Source organism: Epinephelus lanceolatus, chromosome 14 (assembly GCF_041903045.1).
Source record: "Epinephelus lanceolatus isolate andai-2023 chromosome 14, ASM4190304v1, whole genome shotgun sequence".
Lineage (NCBI taxonomy): Eukaryota > Metazoa > Chordata > Actinopteri > Perciformes > Serranidae > Epinephelus > Epinephelus lanceolatus.
In genome coordinates, this window is record NC_135747.1 from 40,562,108 (window position 1) to 40,585,856 (window position 23,749).

The 23,749-nt window shown below is 42.1% G+C and overlaps 1 protein-coding gene across 21 annotated transcripts in view; it reads right to left on the reverse strand.

Annotated features, from left to right (window-relative positions):
- The window catches only part of caska (calcium/calmodulin-dependent serine protein kinase a), a 207,718-nt gene that overhangs the window by 43,680 nt on the left and 140,289 nt on the right, over nucleotides 1-23,749 (reverse strand). For 13 of the 21 annotated variants that reach the window (XM_033618125.2, XM_033618121.2, XM_033618120.2 and 10 more), the window contains exons 9-13: nucleotides 22,243-22,326; nucleotides 22,009-22,108; nucleotides 17,997-18,014; nucleotides 17,636-17,757; nucleotides 1,861-1,938 (exon numbers count right to left, since the gene is read on the reverse strand). In XM_033618125.2, the coding sequence (XP_033474016.1) occupies nucleotides 1,861-1,938; nucleotides 17,636-17,757; nucleotides 17,997-18,014; nucleotides 22,009-22,108; nucleotides 22,243-22,326 (402 nt within the window). The remainder of the gene's footprint in view (nucleotides 1-1,860; nucleotides 1,939-17,635; nucleotides 17,758-17,996; nucleotides 18,015-22,008; nucleotides 22,109-22,242; nucleotides 22,327-23,749) is intronic. The other 8 variants (XM_033618126.2, XM_078174720.1, XM_033618122.2 and 5 more) reach the window with 1 other exon arrangement.

The following is a 23,749-nucleotide window of genomic DNA, read 5'->3' on the forward strand; positions in this document are numbered from 1 at the left end:
TGTATTGTCCTTATATGAGGACACAGGGTCTCAGGAGGATAAAGATGGATGCATGAAAGACTAACTTTGATTATAAAGGTAACAGACTGACAGTTCCAGGAAAGCTGGATTTTTAGTTGTGTGAAAAAGAGATAAGTGACTGACTGACTCCTCAAGAATGTAACTGTACATGAAGTTATGGAGGCTACGGAGTAGAGGCTGACATTTTTCAGGAATCCTTTAGGTCACAGGATTCCCACAGGATGGGAGGCAATTTCACTGTTCATCATGTGAGCAGGACAGGAGGGTATCACAAGCCTGTCACACCTCTCTGCTCCTGGAACGCCGGCTGTCTACAATCATACACTGAGGTGGCATTATGCTGGCGTTTTTTGGTTTGTGGGATCTCTGTGTAAAACGGGCTAAAAACAACAGAGCAGTTTTTATATTTAAAAAGTTCTGACAAGAAAAAGAATGATCTTAACTTGAATAAACGCAGGAACAGGAGTCATTCTTCTGGGACTGGGACGAGAGAGGAGTTTTTTGTTGGAGCGGGATGATACAGGAGTGAAAATCCACTCCCTTGAAACCCTCTACTGAGGAGATACTGAACTCCGTTTCCACCAACAGAGGGGGGACCAAACATGGGGACGGTACGGAACGGTTCTGTTGGTACCATCCACAACTTTTCACAGTGGGAACAGAAAAAAAAGTGTACCGAGCTGAGCTGAACTGAACCGGACTGCTCGGTAGAAATGGGGCTTTGGAGACTGCTATAACAGTGATTGGTCAGCGTGGACTGCTCGTGTTTTCTCCTACAAGTTTCTGAAGGTGGTGGAGTTTGTTCATCATAAAGAAAACATGACGCAAGTTGAAAGCAGTCATCGTCTCGGCTATCGCCTTTTCAGTAGCACACATCTACGAAGGCTGCAAACCTGCATCACTCACCATCACAGTGACTCAGTGAACATGAGCAGCCTTGACTTTATTCCTCTGTATCACAAATTGAATGAGAGAAAGTAAGTTAAAGCTCTCAACATGTGAAATCTGACGCTGGAATATAAATCATCACTGTGGGCTGCAAAGCTGCAAAAAGCAAAATCTGAGCTCTCTGCAGCGTCGTCTTTAAGGTCAATATTTCAGAAACTGACTAAACTGATTTTTACCAGCGCCCCGACCCATCACATTCAAAATTGGAAAATTACTTATTAAATTGCTCTCATGGTCCCGAGCGTCATAAAACTTTCTCAAATGGCATAAATGACCTTTTAAACCTTCGCTTCACAGAAATGAGGTTTTCTGGTGACAGCTCTGGGTTACATTGATCCAATATTAACTGTGTTTCAGCAAAAGAGCAGGACGTGACAAATGTCCGCCGTGTTACAGAGCTGTATTCGCCGTAAGGGAGCGGCCTAGTTATAATATATGAGCAGTGTGAGGTCGAGGTTTCATCAAACACACCCTTAAATTCCACCGTCACATTTCAGATGAAGGGTTTTTTTGATATTCCAACAAGTTTATTAAAGTGAGATTCTCTTTGAAGGATGACGTTAAAGATGGAGTGTTTCCCGTTTTTACACCGATGCCTCCCAGGACACACGTGTTTGTGCCCGGCGCCGACGTCACACAGAGGAAACAGAGCAGGAGAGCAGACTGATCCACAGCAGAGACGAGTTAGAGCTTAAGTGAGCCAGAGGCGAGAGGAGGGATTAATTCAGACACAAGTGTGAGTTCAGAGAGGGAAGCCAGCGACTAGTGAGTCTGCCATTCAAATCATGATCACACACACATCACATGAAGAAGAACGGGACAAACAGGAAGTGTGCTCGTGTGAATGCTAACTGTTGTATGCTAAGTGTGTGTGTGAGTGTGTGTGTTCACCTCTTTGGCTCTCTGCACGGCATCGCTGGGGGGGTTTCTGATCTGCGGTGACGACTTTGTGTTGATCTTATCGTAGAGCTGAAACCAAAAGATAAAAGTCAGTCAGGCGGAGAAACACAGATGATCAGTGACGCCTCGATAACAGCTGATTGATCAACAAGTTCGTCAGATGAGACAAAGCCAGTCATGGCTGCGCTTTTGTGATATTGACGTTTGTTTTTCAACGATTATTGATCAATTTAAGCCTCTGTTAAATGTGGGATGGGTTTCTACACTCAACGGCAACAGAGAATGTTCACCTCCAGAAGAAGCTAAAATAGTTGTGACTTTCTGGAGGATTTGTTGATTGCAAATACCGGTCATATCCCGTTGTGTACAGGTCACTAAACCATCCACGTTTACATTCACACCTACAGACTGTGGGAGGAAACCACGCTGCCACAGTGAGAACATGCAAACTCCACACAGGGGGTGTTCGAACCTGACACCATCTTGCTGTGAGATGACAGTGCTAACCACTGCAACACCGTGCCGCCCCAAAATTATCATCTACTTTGTTTAATTTAATCAGATATAATGTCACGAAAGGTTATGCTACAGCAACACAAAGATGCACAATTTATTCAGTTTTTGGACAAAGTTTTGTCGCTGTGATGAGGCCAAAAAGTTAATAATGTCCCCGTCTGATCAATCACCAGTTAACCTGCATGTCTTTGGACCGTGGGAGGAAGCTGGAGCACCTGGAGGAAACCCACGCTGACACGGGGAGAACATGCGAAATCCACACAGAGGGGCTCCTCCACCCTGGGTTCAAATCAGAAACCCTCTTGCTGTGAGACGTGCCGCCCTATATACTGTTGTTATAGAATGTCACATCAAAACTGTTAATACTGGCAGCGATGCTAATTTGAGATGACTGCAACACTTGCTTAGTGACAATTTTGAACAGATTTTCACCATCTTTTTATTCAGAAATAAATTCTGAGAGTTATAGATCCTTCTAGGAAAGGTAGCACCTCATTGGAGGAGGCAGAGGACCAACTACTATAGATATAGACCCAGAGCGTCAGGCAGTCTGTCTGAAGTGAATTTGCGTTCCCTCTGGTAAACAGTTACACAGTGTATATATATCTCGGGCTTTTATTGTGAAAGGTAAGAACAGAAGAAATGGACCTGGACACGGAGCCTTGGTTAAGGTTGAAAGGAGTAATAAAGTTTGCCCTCTTGGTTCTGACTTCGGAGTCTCCGTGTTGTTTCCAGGCCTCATACAGGAGACTGATATCTGATTTCGTAGCTCGGAATTGCGTGAGGAACACTGCTGCTATAATATGTAGTGATGTCACCTTGTCGTGTTTTTGAACTAGTATTAGTGAGGGTGAACCCATGAGTGTTTTATACACTCTCTTTTAGGTGTGCAATATTACTGATGCCATGTTTTTATATACACAAATTACAGGGGATGATCCTTTGTAGCCCTATGACGTTTTCCTGCCTTTGAATATTTAGGTTTGACTTCATTCCCACTGTAGATATATATGGAAGATATTTTTAGGGCATTTTGCCTTTAATGGACAGGACAGCCAAGTATGAAAGGGGGAGAGAGAGAGAGAGAGAGAGAGAGAGGGGATGACATGCAGCAAAGGGCCACAGGCTGGACTCAAACCTGGGCCGCTGCGGCAACAGCCTTGTACATCCACTAAGCCACCGACGCCCCATTCATCCCCACTGTTAAATCCTTTTGTCAGTTATCTTGAGTTATCTTATTATATAATGATGAAACCTCTGTGTGTGTGTGTGTGTGTGTGTGTCTGTTCCACGTTTTTCTCCTCACTGACTTGGTCAATCCATGTGAAATTTGGCACAGTGGTAGAGGGTCATGGGAGGATGCCAGTGAAGCGATATTACATCAATTGGCCAAAGGGGGGCGCTATAGCAACCGATTGAAATGGCAAACTTTGAATGGGCATATCTCATGCCCCGTATGTCGTAGAGACATGAAACTTTGCACAGAGATGCCTCTCCTCATGAGGAACACATTTGCCTCAAGAACCCATAACTTCCGCTTATATAGATTTTCCGCCATTTTGAATTTTTTGAAAAACACTTCAAATGGATCTCTTCCTAGGAAGTTTGAGCGATCTGCATGAAACTGGGTGAACATAATCTAGGGACCAATATCTAAAGTTCCCTCTTGGCAAAAGTTGGAAAACTAACTAAAACTGAGCTTCTATAAGGCAATGAATATTGCGGAGGGCGTGGCTCATCACATAAAGGTGTATAACATCTCAAGGGTTTCACCCATCACCACGCAACTTTGTAGGCATATGACCACACATAATCTGAGGGGACCCCTCCATTATTGACCCCATCAAACAAAATGGGGGCGCTAGAGAGCTCATTTCTTATCTAGGCCTAACCGCCATATGGATTTTTACTAAACTTGGTAGATATGTAGAACAGGACGCCTCAAGGTGACTGGAGAAATTTAACTCTAATTGGCAGCTGGGTGGCGCTATAACAACAGAAAAATGCTTCAAAATGGCTAAAATGCGACCGATGGCTGTGGCTCCCCCTGTGGACCAATGTTGGTGTTTTTTTCTAATGTTTGGTATGACTAAGTCATGGTATGGTATGCTGTACATAATCACGGAAACTGTCAGTGTGTCATTCTGTCAGTCAGTCATTCTGTCTGTCCCACGTTTTTCTACTCACTGACGTGGTCAATCTATGTGAAACTGCACATAGGCATTGAGGATTGGCATAAGTAGAAGGTGACAAAGCTACCAATGGCTATGGACTAGTAATAATGATTCTTATTTTATTTAAATCGTTTCTTTTCTGTTTATTTGTCTTTGAACCTTTTTTCTTGTTACTATATATGTCGATTATTTACAGTATACATTTAATTCATTTTCATTTGCAATTTCTGACAACATGTTTTTTTGTCTAGTAGGGCTACACCTATATATCATGTAAGCTGTGTCACATGATCCTCCTGTTTCCAATCCATTTTACACCCTGATGAAGACTCTCTAATGGAAACGCACTGGTTTATCCATGTATTAATAAAGCATTTTTAATTATAGTCAGAGTGCCTCGGATGCATTTTTGGACATGCTTGCCTGTACCATGGACTTTAACACTGTTGTTGTTGTTTTTTTTATCTCTGTGTTGTTGTTATTTCAAACACCATGATTGGCTGATGCCTTTATTCATGGTGCTAAAGCTCAGAAAAATCAACCTCTACTAGTCACACTCTATGTGAAAATACTCAAAACAGCAGTCTGAAAAATGTGTTGACCTACGAACTGATTATACACACAAAAAAACACCCACATGTGGAGGAGCTTTCAGATATATGAAAAATATTGTGCTAAAATCTGATTATAAAAGATTTCTTACACTGCAGTTACACAGTTTGCTTTGTTACTTTGAGGATCTGTGAATCAGCAGCTCAGTTGCATCTTCTTTTATTTCCATCTCTGGAGCTCTGGAGGACCTTGTTTACTGTAAACTGTATTATGTGGCGGAACTGCAGCTATCTTTGGTGTGTGGAGACAAAATGTGGTTAAAACTTTGGTGTTTTTCCACTGAGATTGGTTAAAAACAAAGCAGTTGTCCTCAGCTATCTCCCTCTGTTTGGTTTCGTTTGGCGTCAGCGCGTCAATACCACTTTTTCTGTTTTGTTCTTTTTCTTCTCGACATCGAACATTTAACAAGAAGGAACTGTTTTCTCATCTCTCTGATTGAAGGACGACAGACACAAGAGCTCTGTCTGTAAAAATCCCAGCTGACTAATAAACCGCGCTGACTAGACGGGCTTGTATGGGTCTAGTCAAAGACGAGGAGTGTGGGTGTATTTAAGAGATTTTATGTTTGTAGACAAAATGTCCCTGAAACACAGTCTGAACAAAGACAGCAGCTGTGCGCTCCGACCGAAGCAGAGGGCGGCTGTTTTAACAAAAGATCATCTGAAACAACTATCATCATAATCAAAGCCGTGTCATGTTTGATGAGTGACTCGTCTGGTGTATTTTTCATTTAACCTCTTGTACAAAACACAACACACACACACACACAGAGTCACAGACAAACAGTCCTTTTGTAACAGACAGTTCAATACAACCCTGAGACTCAACATGCTTCTGTTTTCCCTCTCACAACAACATCTACAGCAGCAGCAGCAGCATTATACATGTGATGCTGGACATCATCACAGAGCATGTGATGGACACACAAACAACAATGACCTCAAAAACTCCTCATGGCTTGCATGTTGTGCACTGGAGTATCAGATCCAGCACTATAACAGTTCAGTTTGCTTCAAAGAAATTAGGCTGCACAAAGTGTTTTTAAACCACAGCTGAAAACAAAGGTGTTAAAAGCTGCTAAAAAAACACACTCACAGGCGAAGAGAGCAGAGGTGTGACGGGACACATGAGTCACGGTTCAGTGCATGTTTGGTACAGCGGGAACAAAAAACAAAAACAAACGCATGAGGATTTCTTTTCATTTCCTCTGAACAGCAGAACAAGTGTCAAACACAGAAACAATCCTCCTGCTGGGGACTAAGGGAACATTTTGCCCGCCGGCAACTTTGGTAAACTATTTTCATTATAAAAATAAAGAACATGTCAAACACTTGTGTATCACACGTACGAACACTAAACAAACACTTTCCCAAAAGGCAACAGGTCACAACAGGTTGTAAAACTGAAAAACATCTGTTGTGATATTAAACTGAAAATACCAAAATACATAGGATAATAAAAAGAGCTCCACCTTGGCTTTATCTCAACATTCAAAGCACCTAAGCATTCAACATCTTGCTCATCGGCACATCTGAGCGATGCCGTCGAATGTGTGTTAGCATGTTGGATGTGTGAAGCCCAGTTCAGACCAAAGATTCACGATGAGACGGGTTGAAACAGACAACTACAGGCAACGTTCTAAAAACCTGCTGCTTCACACCAAGCCACCACCATGAGACGGTGTATCATCTCTAGCCAACAACTCTCTGTACTTCTGATCTGATTTGCAGCTTTTCAGACTTATTTTGTGGCTGAATATAATTTGTAGCTTCTTAAAATCTGAATGAGCATAGTGATAGTGAGATAACATCTTATACAAACAATGGAGTTGTTCCGATACCTATACCAGTGTCAGAAATGCCTCTGATACTGCCTAAAATGCTGGATAAGATAGCCACAAGTACACAAGTCTACGTGTCGTTCTGATACCACATAAAGTAGTTTCACACCCGCAAAAAAACATCAGTTCCTCCAAAAAGGTACAGTCACATGACACATTGTTTGGGTTAAACATGAGCATGTTACAGTCCTGGAGGATTATTAATGTGCACCTCCTCCTGTACTGCCTTAATATGCACATTCAGCACATCCAATGCATCAAAACATTGTTTTCTAGTTGGAGCCGCGCCTCGTTTTCAAACTGTATGGTTTGACTAAAATGAACAATGACAGCAATATAGTCCACGATGAGCAGCGCTAAAATCAACCTGCGTAGTTGTCCCTCCATTGTGACATTAGAAAGTGTCACATTTATCTTGCAAGTGTACTCTTCTTCAACGTTTGCTTTACTTCCTGGATTTTTCCCACATGGAAATTCTGACCAATCAAGAGCAGCTTTCTCACACAAGCCATTTGATCTGGTCCTCTTGTAAATGCTGCCGTGAGAACATGAACCAACTCTAGGCAATTATACAACTTTGGAACAACATGAGTCCCTGATTCAGACCAAAGGAGACCACTCTAGGGCTGAGAGCAGCCTAAGACACATCAACACATTGGAAATTTGGTAATTAGAGAGGTGACTGTGGCACTGATGTAAAATATAATAAGTTTCCTTTGAGCTTAAAAAACAAAACACTTGTAAATGAGAACAATGGGGAGCAGATAACTGGCGTGATATCATCAAAGAGATTCATGAGGTGGCAAACGACTAAGACTGACTAAGGAACATCGCCCCCTCACTCCTTAAAATCTAATTTACCTTCTTTTTGCCGTGAGTTTGAACAGTCATGGTTAATTATGTGTAAATTATGCAGGGCTACATACAGACTTGCCATCTATATTATCTGATGTTTGTTACGTAGAGGTCATGGCGGCTGGCGATGACGTAACTGTTCTCTTGTTTTTGACAAGAAAAAGATTTTCTAATAAAATCTAAGATGTTATTTTGAAGAGAGGGGATAACCAGTGTGGTTTCCATTACAGCTCTGCGACAGTGGAAAATAACTCCTTAAAACCATCAGCTAATGCAGTGAATGGGCTGTAAAACACATCTGGTATATTTCTGTAAACTGATCCATTTGTGTAATTCTCTAACAGCCCGTCCAGACGCACACACAACGTCCAGCAGGCAGAAAATAAAAGCCATTGTGGGTTTATAAGTGAGCGAAATTGTGTGTGTGTTGCTGTTAGATGGAGGAGGATGTTGCATCTCTCCCTGCTGTGAAAACCTGACACTAACCAGCACAACAAAAAAGGGGTCCTGGGAATGACAACGCACGTCTCCAGTGTGCATCTGCATCCCCCCTTCATGAGCACGCCGTCTCAGAAAGACAAACACAACACACTCCTCGGGAAATCCTTATAAGACTACCAAAATAAAGCAGACAGCCTGAGGGCTGAATCGTACTCAGTGCCACCGAGTGCGTGCCGTCCCACATGCTGTCTGCAGCCACTGAGCATGCATACATATTTACTGCACTCTTGTTCTTTCAAGGGGAGAGTTGTCAACATCTCTCTGCTTTTGTCGAGTGCCAAACAAACTTGAGATGACCTCCGAGGGGTTTGTTTGAAAATGTGCAAAGACTCTGCGGCCCACGACTGAACAAACAGTACCAAATATTTAGATGTTTGCAGGTAGGAGGTGTGCTGTGCATGCTGAGAGCCTGGCAGCCATAATTCAGGTGTGCAGATATTTATAAGCAGGCACAAGCATGATTGCATCATGTCTTTATGTGCCACGACAACAAGCAAGCAGAGAAACAATAACATATCTTAATTTCCTCTTAGTGACAAATAAATTCAGACATTTCCTAAAGGGCATCTTATTACCCTGCCCCCATTAGCCTGGGAGCCTACAGAGCTTCTGAAACTAGCACAGGAGGAAAAAAGAATACAAATACACTCGACTAAAGCGCCTCATTATACATGTCAAACACCAAAAACACACACAGGGGAATGCCAGGCTGACTTTAAATTAGCTTGAGGCGTCTCTTGACAAAACACGCTTCCTGCAAACACATCACAAAGAGAAGCAGGAAGAAAACACACTCACCCAGGAGACGGTAAGTGGTTTGTCAGAAAGAGGCAGCCGACACAGTGCAAACGAGACTCTAGTTATCTGAACCGGGAGACTCCATCCGCTCTACAGGATTTCTGGTTTCCTCTGAGAGTTTCAGCGGTGTGGAGGCTACTCTGAGCCTCACGCAGGGTGATGGAGGCTGTGCTTGTTGTGAATGGCACTGAGGCCTGACAATAGAAGCCATTGTTCCTTCACTGCACTCTTCTGTCCTTCTCTGACTCCCCCCTCCTCTCAGAGCAGGGCAGGGGTGTGAATGTGAGGCTGAAAAGGAGACATCTGCAGCCCCAGGCTCCCACTGACACTGCCGCACACACACTAACTTGGCAGATCCACCAGTCTCCTGCAACCCACTTCAACCTATTCAGCCTCCAGCAACTGGGAGAGACTTTAACACAACACACACACACACACACACCTCTTTAGCAATCCCTTTTCCTCAATTGACTCTGTGCGAGTCCCGGTAGTTCCCTCAAATGTTTTAATTTCAGCCTCTTAAGACTAATTTGCTTCTTGGAACTCGTTAGAAAAAGACGGTCGGCCTCGACATTCAACCACATCACACTGATTTAAGTGCCCGTCTTTGCAAACATCTGCAGCAGCTTATCGACAGTGACACGTGCTTATGTTCGCAAGATCACGAGTTTGGATCCCAGCGCAGCTCTGAACAGGAGGGCGAGGATATCGACTGACTGCTTGTCTCTCTTCCTTCGACAACTACCAACCCTTTGAACCGACTGCTCCGGAGCTGCTGCACAGAGATGCTCAAAGATGTCAGAGTTTTGAACTTCATGACTTTGCGAGCTCAGGACCCTGAGGTTTCAAATTCACAAGGATTGCTCAGCTTTTGCAGCCGCTAAACCTGCACTAATAGGACAAAGAGAAACCATGTAGTTCTACAAGCACCTGCAGAGGGTGAAATGCACCCTTAACTGTGCTGTAAAGCAAATAGCATCTCAGTGCTCCTGTGTTTGCACATATTAATTCATACACATAAATCTGGCAAAAAACGAGCCGCACTGCAAAAACAGTACAGTCCACAAAGATGAGCACGAACAGCCACACACAGTTACAGCATCTTCAGAGAGCTGGAAGGAGCTGATCACATTCACAGGGGTGTCACGTCCAGACTTTCCAGACTGCTGAAGTTTTGAGGAATGCCTCTCATATTATGTATTGTGATACTGCTCGGGCTGCCACATGTCCCACTTATCTCAATAAGATTTTTACAATGCAAAAGACATTTTTGAGAGTGACGAGCTTTGCTAAAAAATGTGAATCATCTGCTTCTTTCTTTGGAAAATATCAACTTTTATCAAGTTCTACTGTGAACATAAACCAGACTCTTGTATTCATGTATGAATACGTTCTCACTTGTGACTTTCTGAGCGTTTTCAAGCTCTTCCTCAGACATTCACTCAAATTCTGTGAGACACTCTGAGGACCTTTATTGTCCATATTGTCTGACTTTTCTCAATCAATATTCACTGAAACACAGAGGAGTTTCTCTTTGGAACAACCATCTTTTTCTTTTTATGTATGATTGCTGTTATTTAATAGGGGAAGTATCATCATCACCCATTTTTGACCTCTCCTGCACAATGTTTTAACTTTTAATTTCTTTTTCCTGTATTGTCTACACACATAAGTGCAAATAAACTAAACTAAACCTCGCCTTCTAAGCGTTTCAGTTTTCTTCGTCTCTCTGCTGCAAAGGCAACATTTACACTTTGCTACATGGATAATTGCAATCAAATGCAAAAAACGGGAAAATTGCACTCAGCTGCAAATCCTTATGTTATGTGTGTGCTGTAATATCATTAGTGCAATATCTTTTGTGAACTGTACTTTGAGACGAGGCTGATGGCGGCTGCAGGTGATGCGCAATTTATGAGGCTTTCAGCGGCTGGAATCTTTTTTCTATCTGAATTCACTGTTAATCTCTACCAGCTCCACGAGCCAGATACATAAACTCTGTGACCTCAGACACACGACATCTATTGCATGTCTGTACGTCCTGGATGATGGATCCCTCCTCAGTTGCTCTTCCTGAGGTTTCTACCATTTTTTCCCCCGTTAAAGGAGTTTTTTGGGGAGTGTTTCTTTATCTGCTGTGAGGGTCCACAGGACAGAGGGATGTCGTATGCTGTATAGTCCAGCCCCTCGGAGGCAATATAAATAAAACTGAATTGAATTGATGGTTTTGTAGAGACTGGGTGAAACTGGGCTCACATGTACAAGCCTGATTTCCCACACGGGTGTCAAGAGTGCTGCAGTCCTTGTCGGACTCATGACAGGTTTTAAAAGAGGATCAAAACTGATGCACCAGAATTCAATTCGGAGATATAGTTTGTTTTATTCCACCTCTTCCTTGTCAAAACCTGACACCTACATTACCCACAATGCAACTTGACTGCTGACACTTGGTGTAATCAGAGATATTGGATGAAGGGAGATACCCAACTGTAGGCTTATCCAATGTTAAGAAAACGGTTACTCTTCCTGTCTCCTGTCTCTGGGCGTGGTTAGCTCTCCCTCCAATCAGAACCTGTTCTCTCTCAACCACCGTGTTGAACAGAGGCTCTGTGGATGTCTGTGTATGCGGATCGAGAAGCAGGTGGAATGAAAATACATTCTTCCTATTATTGCAGCCTATTGTTGCACAAAGCTTGAGCATTTTTTATTTATTACTAGCGGTAAATAACTGTTTGTAAGCTTTACCGTCTGTTTATCAAGATCACGAGATCTCGCGAGAACTTGTTTTCTGAGACGGATAGGGCTCAAACAAAGTTAACTTTCTCTTGATCTGTGCGGATGAAAAATGCAGCTTTAGTGTTTGAATATTTGAAGATGTGTGGCTTGTGGAAAATGAACCCAATATTTACTTTAGTGACTACAGGGCGAAAGAATTGACCATAAATTGTGATCACGTTCATTTTCCTCATTGACGACAATACATTCAGAGCTGCCGCAAGTCTCCTACGGGGGCGTGGCGCTGACGTCACTGAATCAGGAAGTGAGCTGAGTTGGGTATCTCGCTTCATCCAGTATCTCTGGTGTAATGATGTAATGCTAGTAGCAGCTAATGCATCCTGGAGCCTCCAGCCTGCAGCAGAGATGAGCAGTGGGCTGCAGCAGCGTGGTCTAACTCCACACCTCCAGATTTGAGTTTTACTCTTCAAACTGTCTTCAACCGATGCTGACTCAAGTGACATCACTCAAGGACATTTATCAGACCTCACTGAGGCTTTATACACTTCCTGTTTGCCAAAAGAACTTCCACCTGCTCCACAACTCTTTAGACTCATCAATAAAAAAGAACAGCACAGAGAAAATGCAGAAGGATCCAGTATCAATAATCCATCACACCTGTTTGATCATTAAACAGCAGGAAGGTCATTAAGATTTAGTTCATAGAGCTGACAGTGAACCAGACTTAAAAAATGTTTCCCAAACAAGAAGATCACGGTCACAGAGAAATTAAAACCTTCCAACATCAATAAAAACATAAATCTGATCTCACAAAAGTAACTAATCCAAGTTTAGGTATTCTCACATTTCCCTCGAATACGCCTGGTCTGACGCGTGTGTGTGCGTTTTTTCTGTTTTTAAAAATACCAGTTCATGTGTGGGAAACCGTGAACACAAGTTTGACACATCTGGCCTCCTGCTGTGTTGTTCAGCCTGCTGTTAAACAACAGTGATGGAGGAGAGATAAAATCTAAGTCTACAAGTATTGTCTATTATTATCCTGTGCAGCTGCAGGAGGACATTTTCACTCAGCTGTGAGCTGCTCTGCAGACGGGAGGAAACTGAGAAAGGTATATTCTGTATGAACTTCATTAAGATATGTTGTTAAAGTCCTGTTTTGTCAGCACAGATCATTATTATAGATCATTATATAGATCATTCCTTGTTTTTCGAACACAGAAATTAAAATCAAATCAAAGGAAAATCTTGTTCTTGTCCTGACGACCACAATCCTGAAATTCAAACAGCCTTTGAATCCAGTGAGTTTGTGTGTGAGGTGGATCATAGCGCGTCTCCGTTCTTCTTGGTAGTTGTAGTCTAATGTGTGACAATGAGACAGCGCCTGGATGCAGGTGACAGATGTGTTAAAAAAATGCAGCGACAACACAGACTTTTCTTAAACAGGAAGAATATAACGAGGGCAAAGTGTCTCTGTCTCTGTCGCTCCCTCGGCCTCTCTTGATGCTGATGATCTTCACGCTCGTCCTGTCCTTTACAAGAAAGGCAAAAATGCCATAAAAATAATTCCTTAAAGAAGTTTTCCACCCTCGCATAAATACACATCTTCTCATTTCCTAAATTTTAACAAGTAAGAAAAAGCTGTCAGCTAATTGGTCTTTATTGTGAGCAGTATAATGTGTATCAGTAGCAGCATAATATTTTATTTCTTTCCATTTGTATCAGAGTAATTAAACTGAATATGAACATACACCACGTTCATTTCTGTTTTCCCATCATTTATTGTTACAATCATCTGATTTTCTGACTTGTGTTTCTGGATGTTTCTGTCCTCTAAACGACTCAATTGTTGGATAACATTCCTACAAATCCTCACGTCTTGCCAACAAATCTTGTGTTTAACACCCAGAGACGTGGCGAGAGAGAACTGAGTAAACAAAATGGACTAAGGGAATAATAACAAGCAAAATTATATTCTCACAGCGTCAGACAAACTGTGGACTAATCTAAAAATGCTGTCTGGCCTCTGCCGGCTGCTGGGAACTCAGATTTTGTGACCCAATATGGTGGCAAAGCAGCAAAGTCACAGCAACTGGTCATCAGTCACCGCTCACACTCTGCTGCCGTTTGTTTGCACACACACATACACGTACACAAACACACACACACACACACACACACACGCAGAGGAAATACGGGAGGAATTTAATGACATATTTAAAAACAACATGACCTTTTTAAATTGCCTCCAGAGCGATGAGCATCCTCGTGTGTGCAGGTGGAAGGAAGCTATTTAAGCCTTATATTAATCATGCAAAGGCCAGCGCGCAGTGCTAACTCATAGCTGTGCGTCGTATCGACAGCACAGCCACATCCAAACACACCTGCTGTTTATTCACTGGGGGCTCAAACTGCTGGTCTGAGGGCACCAACCCCCCTGACATGTTTAATATTTATCCTTAAGTGAAGTTTCATATGGAAGACAGTGTTGGAGCTCTGAGGGCGGGTTGGTTGGTGCTGTTGAGACGATCACACTGTGGGTCTGAATGAGACTTAGAGCCAGCCTGCAGACATTTATTGACGTTTGGAATCTTCTTTATTTTAGTGATTATTTACTTTCATAACAAGGCTGCAGCCCAAAATTTGTTTTTTTATTTCACATTTAATATCATTAAGTTGAGCCCCACTGTGCAGCCTGTCAATATGAATGCTTCAGTTTTACTGTGGAGCATCAGACAGCAAAATAAAGCTTTACCTGGAGGACAGACTTCAGCGTAGGGCTGTGCCTAAAAGTTCAAAGCTTCATTATTAATGTTGACATTCAAATTCTAAATCAACATTCGAATGATGTGCGTCTGTTCTTTAACGGGACATTCGAGCAGCAATCTAACATTCATTCATTTTCCACAGCCGCTTATCCTGTTAGGGGTCACATTCACACCTACGGACAATTTAGAGTCACCAATTAACCTGTATGTCTTTGGACTGTGGGAGGAAGCTGGAGCACCCAGAGAAAAGTCACACTGACACGAGGAGAACATGCAAACTCCATTCACCCACAGTGGGGTTTAAACCCCCTACCCAGGGTTCGAGCCATGAACCCTCTTGCTGTGAGGCAACAATGCTAACACCGGATTTCCACTGGATGCGTGTCCGTTGCAGAACGGCAGCGCTGGTTATCTGCTGCATGCTCCGCCGTCCGTCAACACCCACCGGCTGCGTTTGCTGTGCGGAGCAGTGCAGCTCCGCCGGAAGACATCTTGGTGCACTGTCATGATTAACATCTCCTCGTCCATGGTGTTCACGGGGTGAAATGACGTCTGAAAACCTCTGACCTGTTGACTTCAGGCCTGCCTCCGCCCATTATGTAGTTTTCAAAGTGTAGTGCAGGGAAATATGATCCGCTGTGAACACTGTGTATTTTATTTTGAAAATTAACCGGATGTTTTATTTTGTTTCTGTGCACGACTTCCTGCCCGCACGATCTGCTCTGTGCGGAATTGCTGCGTTGTGCTCCGGCGTCCGGCAAAAATAGAAGTCCTGCGTATCTGTTGTGGAGGGCTCCGGACTGCCGCAGCTGAGACGGAGCCGGAACGCAGCACAGCCGCAGCTGGTGGAAACACACACATTGACTAGAATTGAATCCTATCGGCTCCGCTGCCGTGCCGGAGTGCAGACGCAACCAACACGCATCTGGTGGAAATAGGCCGTAAACACTGCACCAATGTGCTGCCCGGCAATCTAACAGCACCATCAATTATATTTATTAATCACATAAAGTTGATTTAATGCAAGTAACTGTACATATTTCTTATGTTTACTCTTATTCTATTTTGTTTTATTTTAATGATGTATATATCGTAGTTAAATTTTCACACTTTCAGCCTCAGCACAGTGACGATATATATTTCATTTTATACACTTTTAATATCTTAAGTACTAGTGTTAAACACTGTAGCACAAGGCACATTTTTATTTCCATTCTATTGCTTTACATTTACATACTTCTATTTCTATTTCTATTCTTATTTCTTATAGTTCTCTATTCATACATCGATACATAAGAGCAACTGTAACGCATCAAAATTTCCCATCATGGATCAAAAAAGTATTTCTGATTCTGACTCTGATTTGATGAAAGATAAATAACTAATTCAGTCACATTTATAATTTTATTCAAATTTAGAATTTTATTTGAGATTGTTTTTTAAAAGATTATAGGCTGATGACACTGTATAATATACTTATTCAAAAATCTCAATAAATGTTTTGAAAACAAGACCAGGTCAAAATTTTGCATGTGGTTTGAAATGCTAGAGGGCCTTTAATTTGAAATTTGAGGTTCAAAGACAAAACAATCGTCTTGTGCTGGACACATTTTCCCCACAAATACAACATGCTAATATTATTAGCATCAGCCTATGACTATTCCCATTGCCTAAATTAGCCTAGCAGCTAGCGGAGTTTTCCTCGACTCTTACGAAGCCAGGTTTAATCACACAGGACTTCAAGAGCTATCTTGTTGGGGATTTGTTGTCTTTACAATTTATTCTTTGGTTTCTGTGAAATAAAAGTAAATAAAACTTTGTCTCCACTGAGAGAAATGGTTTCAGTTTACAGAAATAACTGTCAGCGCCTGTTCATTTTGAAAGAGCATCAGTCACTCTGACCAATAGTAAGACTCACTCATTCACTGACTGACTGACAGACTTTGGCAAAAATGATTGTTACAGCTCTGCCTCAGTGTGACTGTTTCCTGCCTGTAATGCAATTTATTTTTTATTCACATGATGTTCAAGTGCCTCCTGGGAGACACCAACCTGACCTAATTTGAGTTTGATACCTGTGAGTGCAGCACAGGAGGATTTGGGTCAAGGTATATAAAGGTGTAGTGTACAGCTGTGCCACAAACTGACATCTCTGGAGTAGATTCTACATATTTAAAGTCTGTTTAACTCCTTGTTTTCTGTGCAACATTTTATCTTGCAACACAGTGACTGACATACAACAGCTGTCGCGTAGTTTCTGACTCTGTCGTGGGCGAAAATAAAATTACTACAATGCATGCAAGTAAGAAAAAAACAACAACACTGTGAGTGAATCATCTAATTGTGTGTCGATCCAACACGTTCCCACAGTGTCAAACATAAGCCAGTAAAACAGAGTTGTATAACAGAAGGCTGATGTGGGTAGAAACATGGAAGTTTGTTATTTTGCAGCAGCTGGATTTGAAACCTCATCATTTCATTAACTATAACAAAGATGAACATTTATCATTTATCAGCTCTGTCTAGTACGAACTTTATACTCTGAGTGAGTGAAGCCGGGGTGTCTATTCTCAGTCAAGTGTTAAAACCTGTTTCCGTCACAAAACCAACATCTTGCACCACTTCCTCACTTGCACCAAACTCTTATCATGCCTCTGCTCACACTTATACCACAGGGTACAGATCATTTTGTATCCATGACAGGGCTATTTCTTTTTCTTTTTGCTATCTATTTGCAGCGCTGATGGTAATAACCTTTTTTTCTTTTTTTTTTTTAATTCCACAGAAACAGAGCAGCTGCTACAACTAGAAACACAAACCACACCACTTCCTGTTGCCAGAGGATTCACAAACAAATCATTATTCTGTGGCATTAGTTATCAATAAAGGAGAAAAACTATCATAATAAAACAAAAATGAATCAATCACAAAGGTGGTGATGTTCCAGTGTGCCTCGGTGTGACACTTACATCGAGCAGTGTGTGTAGATGCTGGTCCTGGAAAACACTGTGGAGGAAATCTAGATCCTTTTCACTGCAGTCTGTCAGAGCGTGGATCTCCTCTAAACTGTCCAACACCTGAGACACAGCCCCTGCAACACACACACACACACACACACACACGACAGCCTTGGTTTGTCAGTCAACTTATGGCTCTCTGAATGTGTTTGCGGTGAGCATGCACATGCACAGAAACATTTAACCTCTCCGTATTTATAACTGTGGTGAACATTAACGGCAATTTACTACATACGGAAGGACATCTCTCAGCTACAGTTCAAGAGTAAGAAACATCATCATCACAACACACAGAGAACCACCGGATACGTACGTTCAGCTGCTAGTAGTCCTAACAGGTTGGGAGCATTAACAGAAACAAACACATGAACAGATTTTACAAATGAACACAAGTGTTAATATCAATGTTAAAATGGACCTATTGTGCTTTTCTTTCGTATATATATAATTTTACAATGTCAGATGTTCATATTAAACATGACCAACGTTTCAAATAATGAGGTAAATGTATGTAGAACTAATTCCTTGAGTGAGTAAAAAAACCTAAGGCTTCAAATCGTTCTGAACACTCTGTTTACGAGACAAGCCGACGTCAGCTTGTGACCGATTTCTTTATATTGTCTTCTGCTCCAGGGACGCTACTGTAAGTGTTTATGTTACATGCACTGCTACATGTAGCTACATGCTAACGTCAGGGAAACATTTATTATCGGTTGCCGAAGTTGTTAATTTCTCCCTGATTTCAGATCATATTTCTGCTGGAACATGTCCAGTTGTGTTGAGTAGAGCCTGATCTATATTGGAGTTTGGGGGCCAATGTCGGGTCTGATGTGAGGGAGTAAAACATTTCTGGTATCGATACATCGACCTATGCTGTTATACACATGCACACATAACATGCACACAGTAAAAATGTTTGATTTTCAGTATGGGTGTGGTCTAAGATCTCCTGAGCTCAAATATTTCGTTATTGTCACAAATAATGAGGCAATGTTTTTTCTAGATGTCATTTCAGGGTAAAAATACGTGACGTTAACTTTGGGAATGGAAGGCCCGATGCTACCCCATCGAGGTTAACTCCCGAGGATTTGCCGGCCAGTTGCTTTACAAAGCCCTTAGTTGCTGGGGATCAGAGCACTGCACAGCAAGAGAGCCATCAGGGGCATCACTAACGCTGCTAAGAGGGCGTCAAAATGACTGTGGATCAAAAGGGGCGATCAGTGGACCACACAAGCCACCCACACACGGGCTGGGGTCTGATCATCCCTGGCTGGATCGCCTGGGCGAGAGTGTGTGATGTTGAAAGACTTGAAACACCCAACGAACCTAGGTTACATCACTGATGATGTGTCTAGGTTGCACCTTAAGGTGTTTTTAGAATCACTAGAATATGTCTAAATATATACAGTTATTACAGCTTGATTTTGGGGTCTGTACGTGTCAGTCATTATCAGTAAATTATATATTCAGTCGTCATCAGTCGACAGTAGCTGCACTGTCCTGTAGAGATAGGACTGGCTATTTGATGTGTGACAAGGTTTCAAGGAGTTGTAATAATAGTGATGGTGTGGGAGAGTGCCCCCTGCTGGATTAACTATGGAATGATTCCAGTTGTGCGTGTTATATTACTAGAAAATGTCCCAAGAAATTTTGTCTGGTGCTGCTACCACCAAAAAAACATCATGAAATGTAAACTGCGATTTCATGAAAACGGTTTTAGATTTCAAAATGCACATCAGGCTCAATAAAGTCCCAGCTCTTGTGAGCTATTTAACGTTTTAATAATTTTTCTATATTAAAGTACGGCGATTTGGTGTGGCCCCAAAGTGGAGTGGTTTTGAGCTTTGTTAACATTAATTTCCCAGTATTTTCTATAGGGAAATGTATCACAGTTTTTTGCAATTTTTTGAAAACAGCGTGGCAAATCTCTGTCAGTCATAGCGCACGATTCCCCACCATTTCACACATTTGGATTAATTTTTACGAATGTATTGGCAATGCTGCAAAGCTATAAGATATACAGGGCTTGAAGCAAGAAAAAATCCTGTGCCTGAAATTTTTTTAGAGGGCCTTCTGTGCTAGGGGGGTCCGGGGGCATGCCCCCCCGGAAGAAAATTTTGAACATTTGACGTCTAAATGAATTAATCTGGTGCACTTTGAGAGTATCAATCAAGTATCACATCAAGGAGCTAGAATAACAATTTCAAGGTTTTTAATAATGAAATATGAACAGTTCACCAAAAAAGGAAAATTTGGTCATCAGCTACTACAAAATGGTTGGGGCCAGGCAATTTTAGGCAACTCTGAGCAACAAGTGGCAGAATAGGAAGACAACAAGAACGCATTAAAATGTACATTTTACATCAGTTGAAGCTTGAACTCACGACCTCTGACACCAAGGAGCATCTTCTATCTGACTGAGCTAATTTACAAGTGACAACTCATTGGTGGCTTCATCGCATCGCCTCTTTCTCTTTCTGTATGTGTGAATTGCAACCCCCAACCTGTAGCCATTTCTCTCTCTCTCTATCTCTCTCTCTCTCTTTGTGTGTGTGTGTGTTTTCATCTCTCTCGTGTCTAGACCAAACTGAACAAATATTTATAGACAGACAAGCAACATCATAATTAAACAGGCTTTTATTTTTTAAATTTATTTTATTTTGAAAATTGGCCGGATTCTCTCGTCTTTTCTGTGTCCGACTTCCTGTTTAGTATGATCCGCTCTATCCAGCTTGAGGCGCTCACGGCTCGTGTGTAAAATAGACCAGATGCCGAACTGAAGCGCTGCAATGCACGAGCCTCCGCGGGCGCTCCGCTCTGCTCACCGGCCTGTGTGGACAGTCAGATAGGTTAACATGGACGCCGACTGAAAACTGCCTCCGCTGCTGGGCGCTGCGCTTCGGTTCTGCGCTTCGGTTCTGCGTCCGGTGTGTCCGTGGCGTGACTGAATGAGAGACTGTGAAAACTTTAGGCCCACCCTACTCTGCCTCTGATTGGCTAGAAGTCCTTGTTTACCTTGAGTAATGTGATACACCATTGGCAGTTGGAACTATCACTTTGCTTTGCTTTAAAACGACTGGTTAAATCACTGTTGCTACGGCAAGATGATAAAATATTCACGAGAAAAAAAATAGTCCTGCACCAGAATATCCCTGTGCCGGAAATCTGGCACCGTGCTGGAGAACTTCAAGCCCTGGATATATCTTTGTTCGGCAAATATCACAGATATACAGATTGAAAATTGGTCAGGCTCTAGTGTTTAGAAGCTTTTATTGTTGATTGTTACGCTATTCTTCGTTACAGTCATGCCCCAGCTGTGGGTACCCTGCTACATGTAGCCACAAGCTAATGTCAGAAAAACATGTAATCTTGGTTGTGGATGTTGTTAATTTCTCTTTTTGAATCATATTCGTGCTGAAACCCGTCCAGTCATGTTTTGAAAACTTTTATTGCAATTCTTTTAATAGTAAAAAGTGCCTCTATTCTCCGTTACAGTCATTCCCCGGCTGCGAGTACACTGCTACATGTAGCGACATGCTAACGTCAGAGAAACCTGTAATCTGAATTTGCTGATGTTGTATATTTTTCCCCAGATTTCGGAACATATTCCTGCTGGAACATGTCTCGTTGTGTTTAGAAGCTTTTATTGATGATTTCTTACGGTAGAAAGTGTCACCATTCTCCGTTAGACTTATTCTCTGTCTACAATGATGGCGCAAACACCTGGAAACACTAACTAATCCAAGCAGACAGGGCTTTTTTAGGAGGGGGGCCTGAAGAGACAGATGCTAAAATGGAGTGTCTCAGACAGAGGGTGAATACAAATGTTCAGCAGAGACAGGATGAGGAAAATAAAGTGTGTTTTGATCATTAAAGCCTGTAAACATGTATTTTGGATTTCTACTAAAACAAGCATGAACCTGAAAATGAGCCTGATGGGTCCTTTTTAAAAACAGTTGGAAGCAAATATTATTTGAACGATGGGAAATAGAAATGTGTCTGCGTCCTGCAACTGAAACACAATAATGTTTCAATATTATTCCTTTTACAGCGTCTAGTAACCTGTGTAATGGATAAAATGTCAAACTGTAGAGAACAATCATCAGATCGCTGTGTGTGGAGCGTTTATGTTGTTGGTGCATTTAAGTGCAGCTAGAGTAGAGTCAGTTTGTGGTAATAAGAGTCTCTGCAGGGCCTGAGAGAGAAAAGCAGAACAAAAAAAACAACAACCAGAGGACAAACCAGAGGAAGGAAATCTGAGGGAGGAAGTGTGTTGAGGATGAAATGATAACACATTTAAGTGTTTAGTGTGAGTGTTTGTGTACCTGAGGAGGTGGGGTCTTCAGAGAAGTCGTGGAGTTCCTCGGGGGGGTCTCCATAGAAGGAATTAAACTTGTGACTGGACACTGCAGCCAGAACAGCCCCCTGAAACATCAAGAGAATTCACCTCGTCGTTGCAGACACAGTGATGTTGTCACCACAACAAACCTCAAATGTTGCAATATCTGAAAATGGATGCATGTCAGCACGTATGTGTGTGTGTGTGTGTGGACTGAAACCTTGAGCTTCCTCCTGGAGTTGAACTTTCTCAGCTGCTCCACAGTCTCTGGCAGGTGGATTTTGTAGGCATACCGGTCCCTCTCCTTGGAAATACAACACAGGAATAAAAGAATTACTGACACAAGTAAAGACGTAAAGGAGCTCTCCACTGATCTGACACATGAAGATCAGTTTACCAGTCATGACGAGCAACATGCAGCCTGTGAAAACAGTTTTATGATGCCTTCTTCCCCCTTTCATGTCCAGTCCTATTAGCGTGGGGCTTGTAGACAAACTTATAACAGACACCCTGTTTTGCAAACTGTGGATGTCACATGGTTGTTAACTAGTCAGGGAGTCTAATGGAAGACAGCACATTATGGGAAATATGGTGTCCAGCGTTGTTATAGTTTGATCCCTTCTAGACACTCGAAGTCAAGATATCTGGGCATCTGATGCATCAATTTTTCACTAATCTTTTTTTAATTTGTCACCGTCAAGTCCTCAAACTTCTTGGAAGTGCAATATTAAAAAGCTGGAATGTCCCTCTTAAAGAGAACTTTAGTGTCCCTGAAACAATGTCAGACTTAAGATGGGTCAAAATCGATACTGCAGAAACAGAAATATCCCATATTCCATGCAATCTTCTTTCTTGTCAAAACCAAAGGCCTGCATTACCCACAATGCAACATGATTACCCACAGTGTGGTCAGAGATTTGGGTGTGTTGAGCTATTGTAGCCTTGAGCCGCGACTCCGCAGCAGAGATGAGCAGCAGGCTACAGAGGTTTACGTCTTTCTAACTTCACAGTTGAAGTTTGTCATTTTTTTCGAGGGCAGGGGATCTTTAGGTGGAGATAGCAGGTCAACAGTAAATGCCACACAGAAGTGGTACATGTCACCTGAAAGCTGGGAACCTGAAGATTAATTTGAGATGCAGCTCAGCATTGTGTGTCAAGTTTTCTAGTCATAAAAATGTATAAACATTTGTGTTGGTTTGGTGCCTATTAAGACTTTGAAAGTTAGGAGAGTATAGCGGATCAGAACATCATGATGGAAGTATATGACGGCTATTCTCATGCTCAGTTATGTCTCCTGTGTTGTTGCAGCAGCTGTTGAGTCTATGCCGTTTGTTACACAGATGTGGTGCTAAATTTAAGCATTTTTCTACCAGCCAAAACGTAATGAAACAGGCCAAAATCTCTCCAAAACACCACATTCAGACACCAAGAACACCACAGAAAATCCATGATGTGATTGGAATCAAATTTTTCAATGTTTGGACATTTCTGTGAGAATAACATTTGTCTGTGATTGGATGGCAAGCACTTCTGTTCTGGAGACTGCTCAGAGACCCCTTATTGTCAGTATATCTATGAAGGCCATCCATCCTCTGAATGCTCAAGGTCTTGTGATTGTAAAGTTTCATGAGGCTGTGATTATCCTCAAGGTCAGAATCAGTCATTTTATGCAGTGAAATCAGTTTCAAAGAAATGGTCTCTACAATGAAATGACTGCGACACGGGCT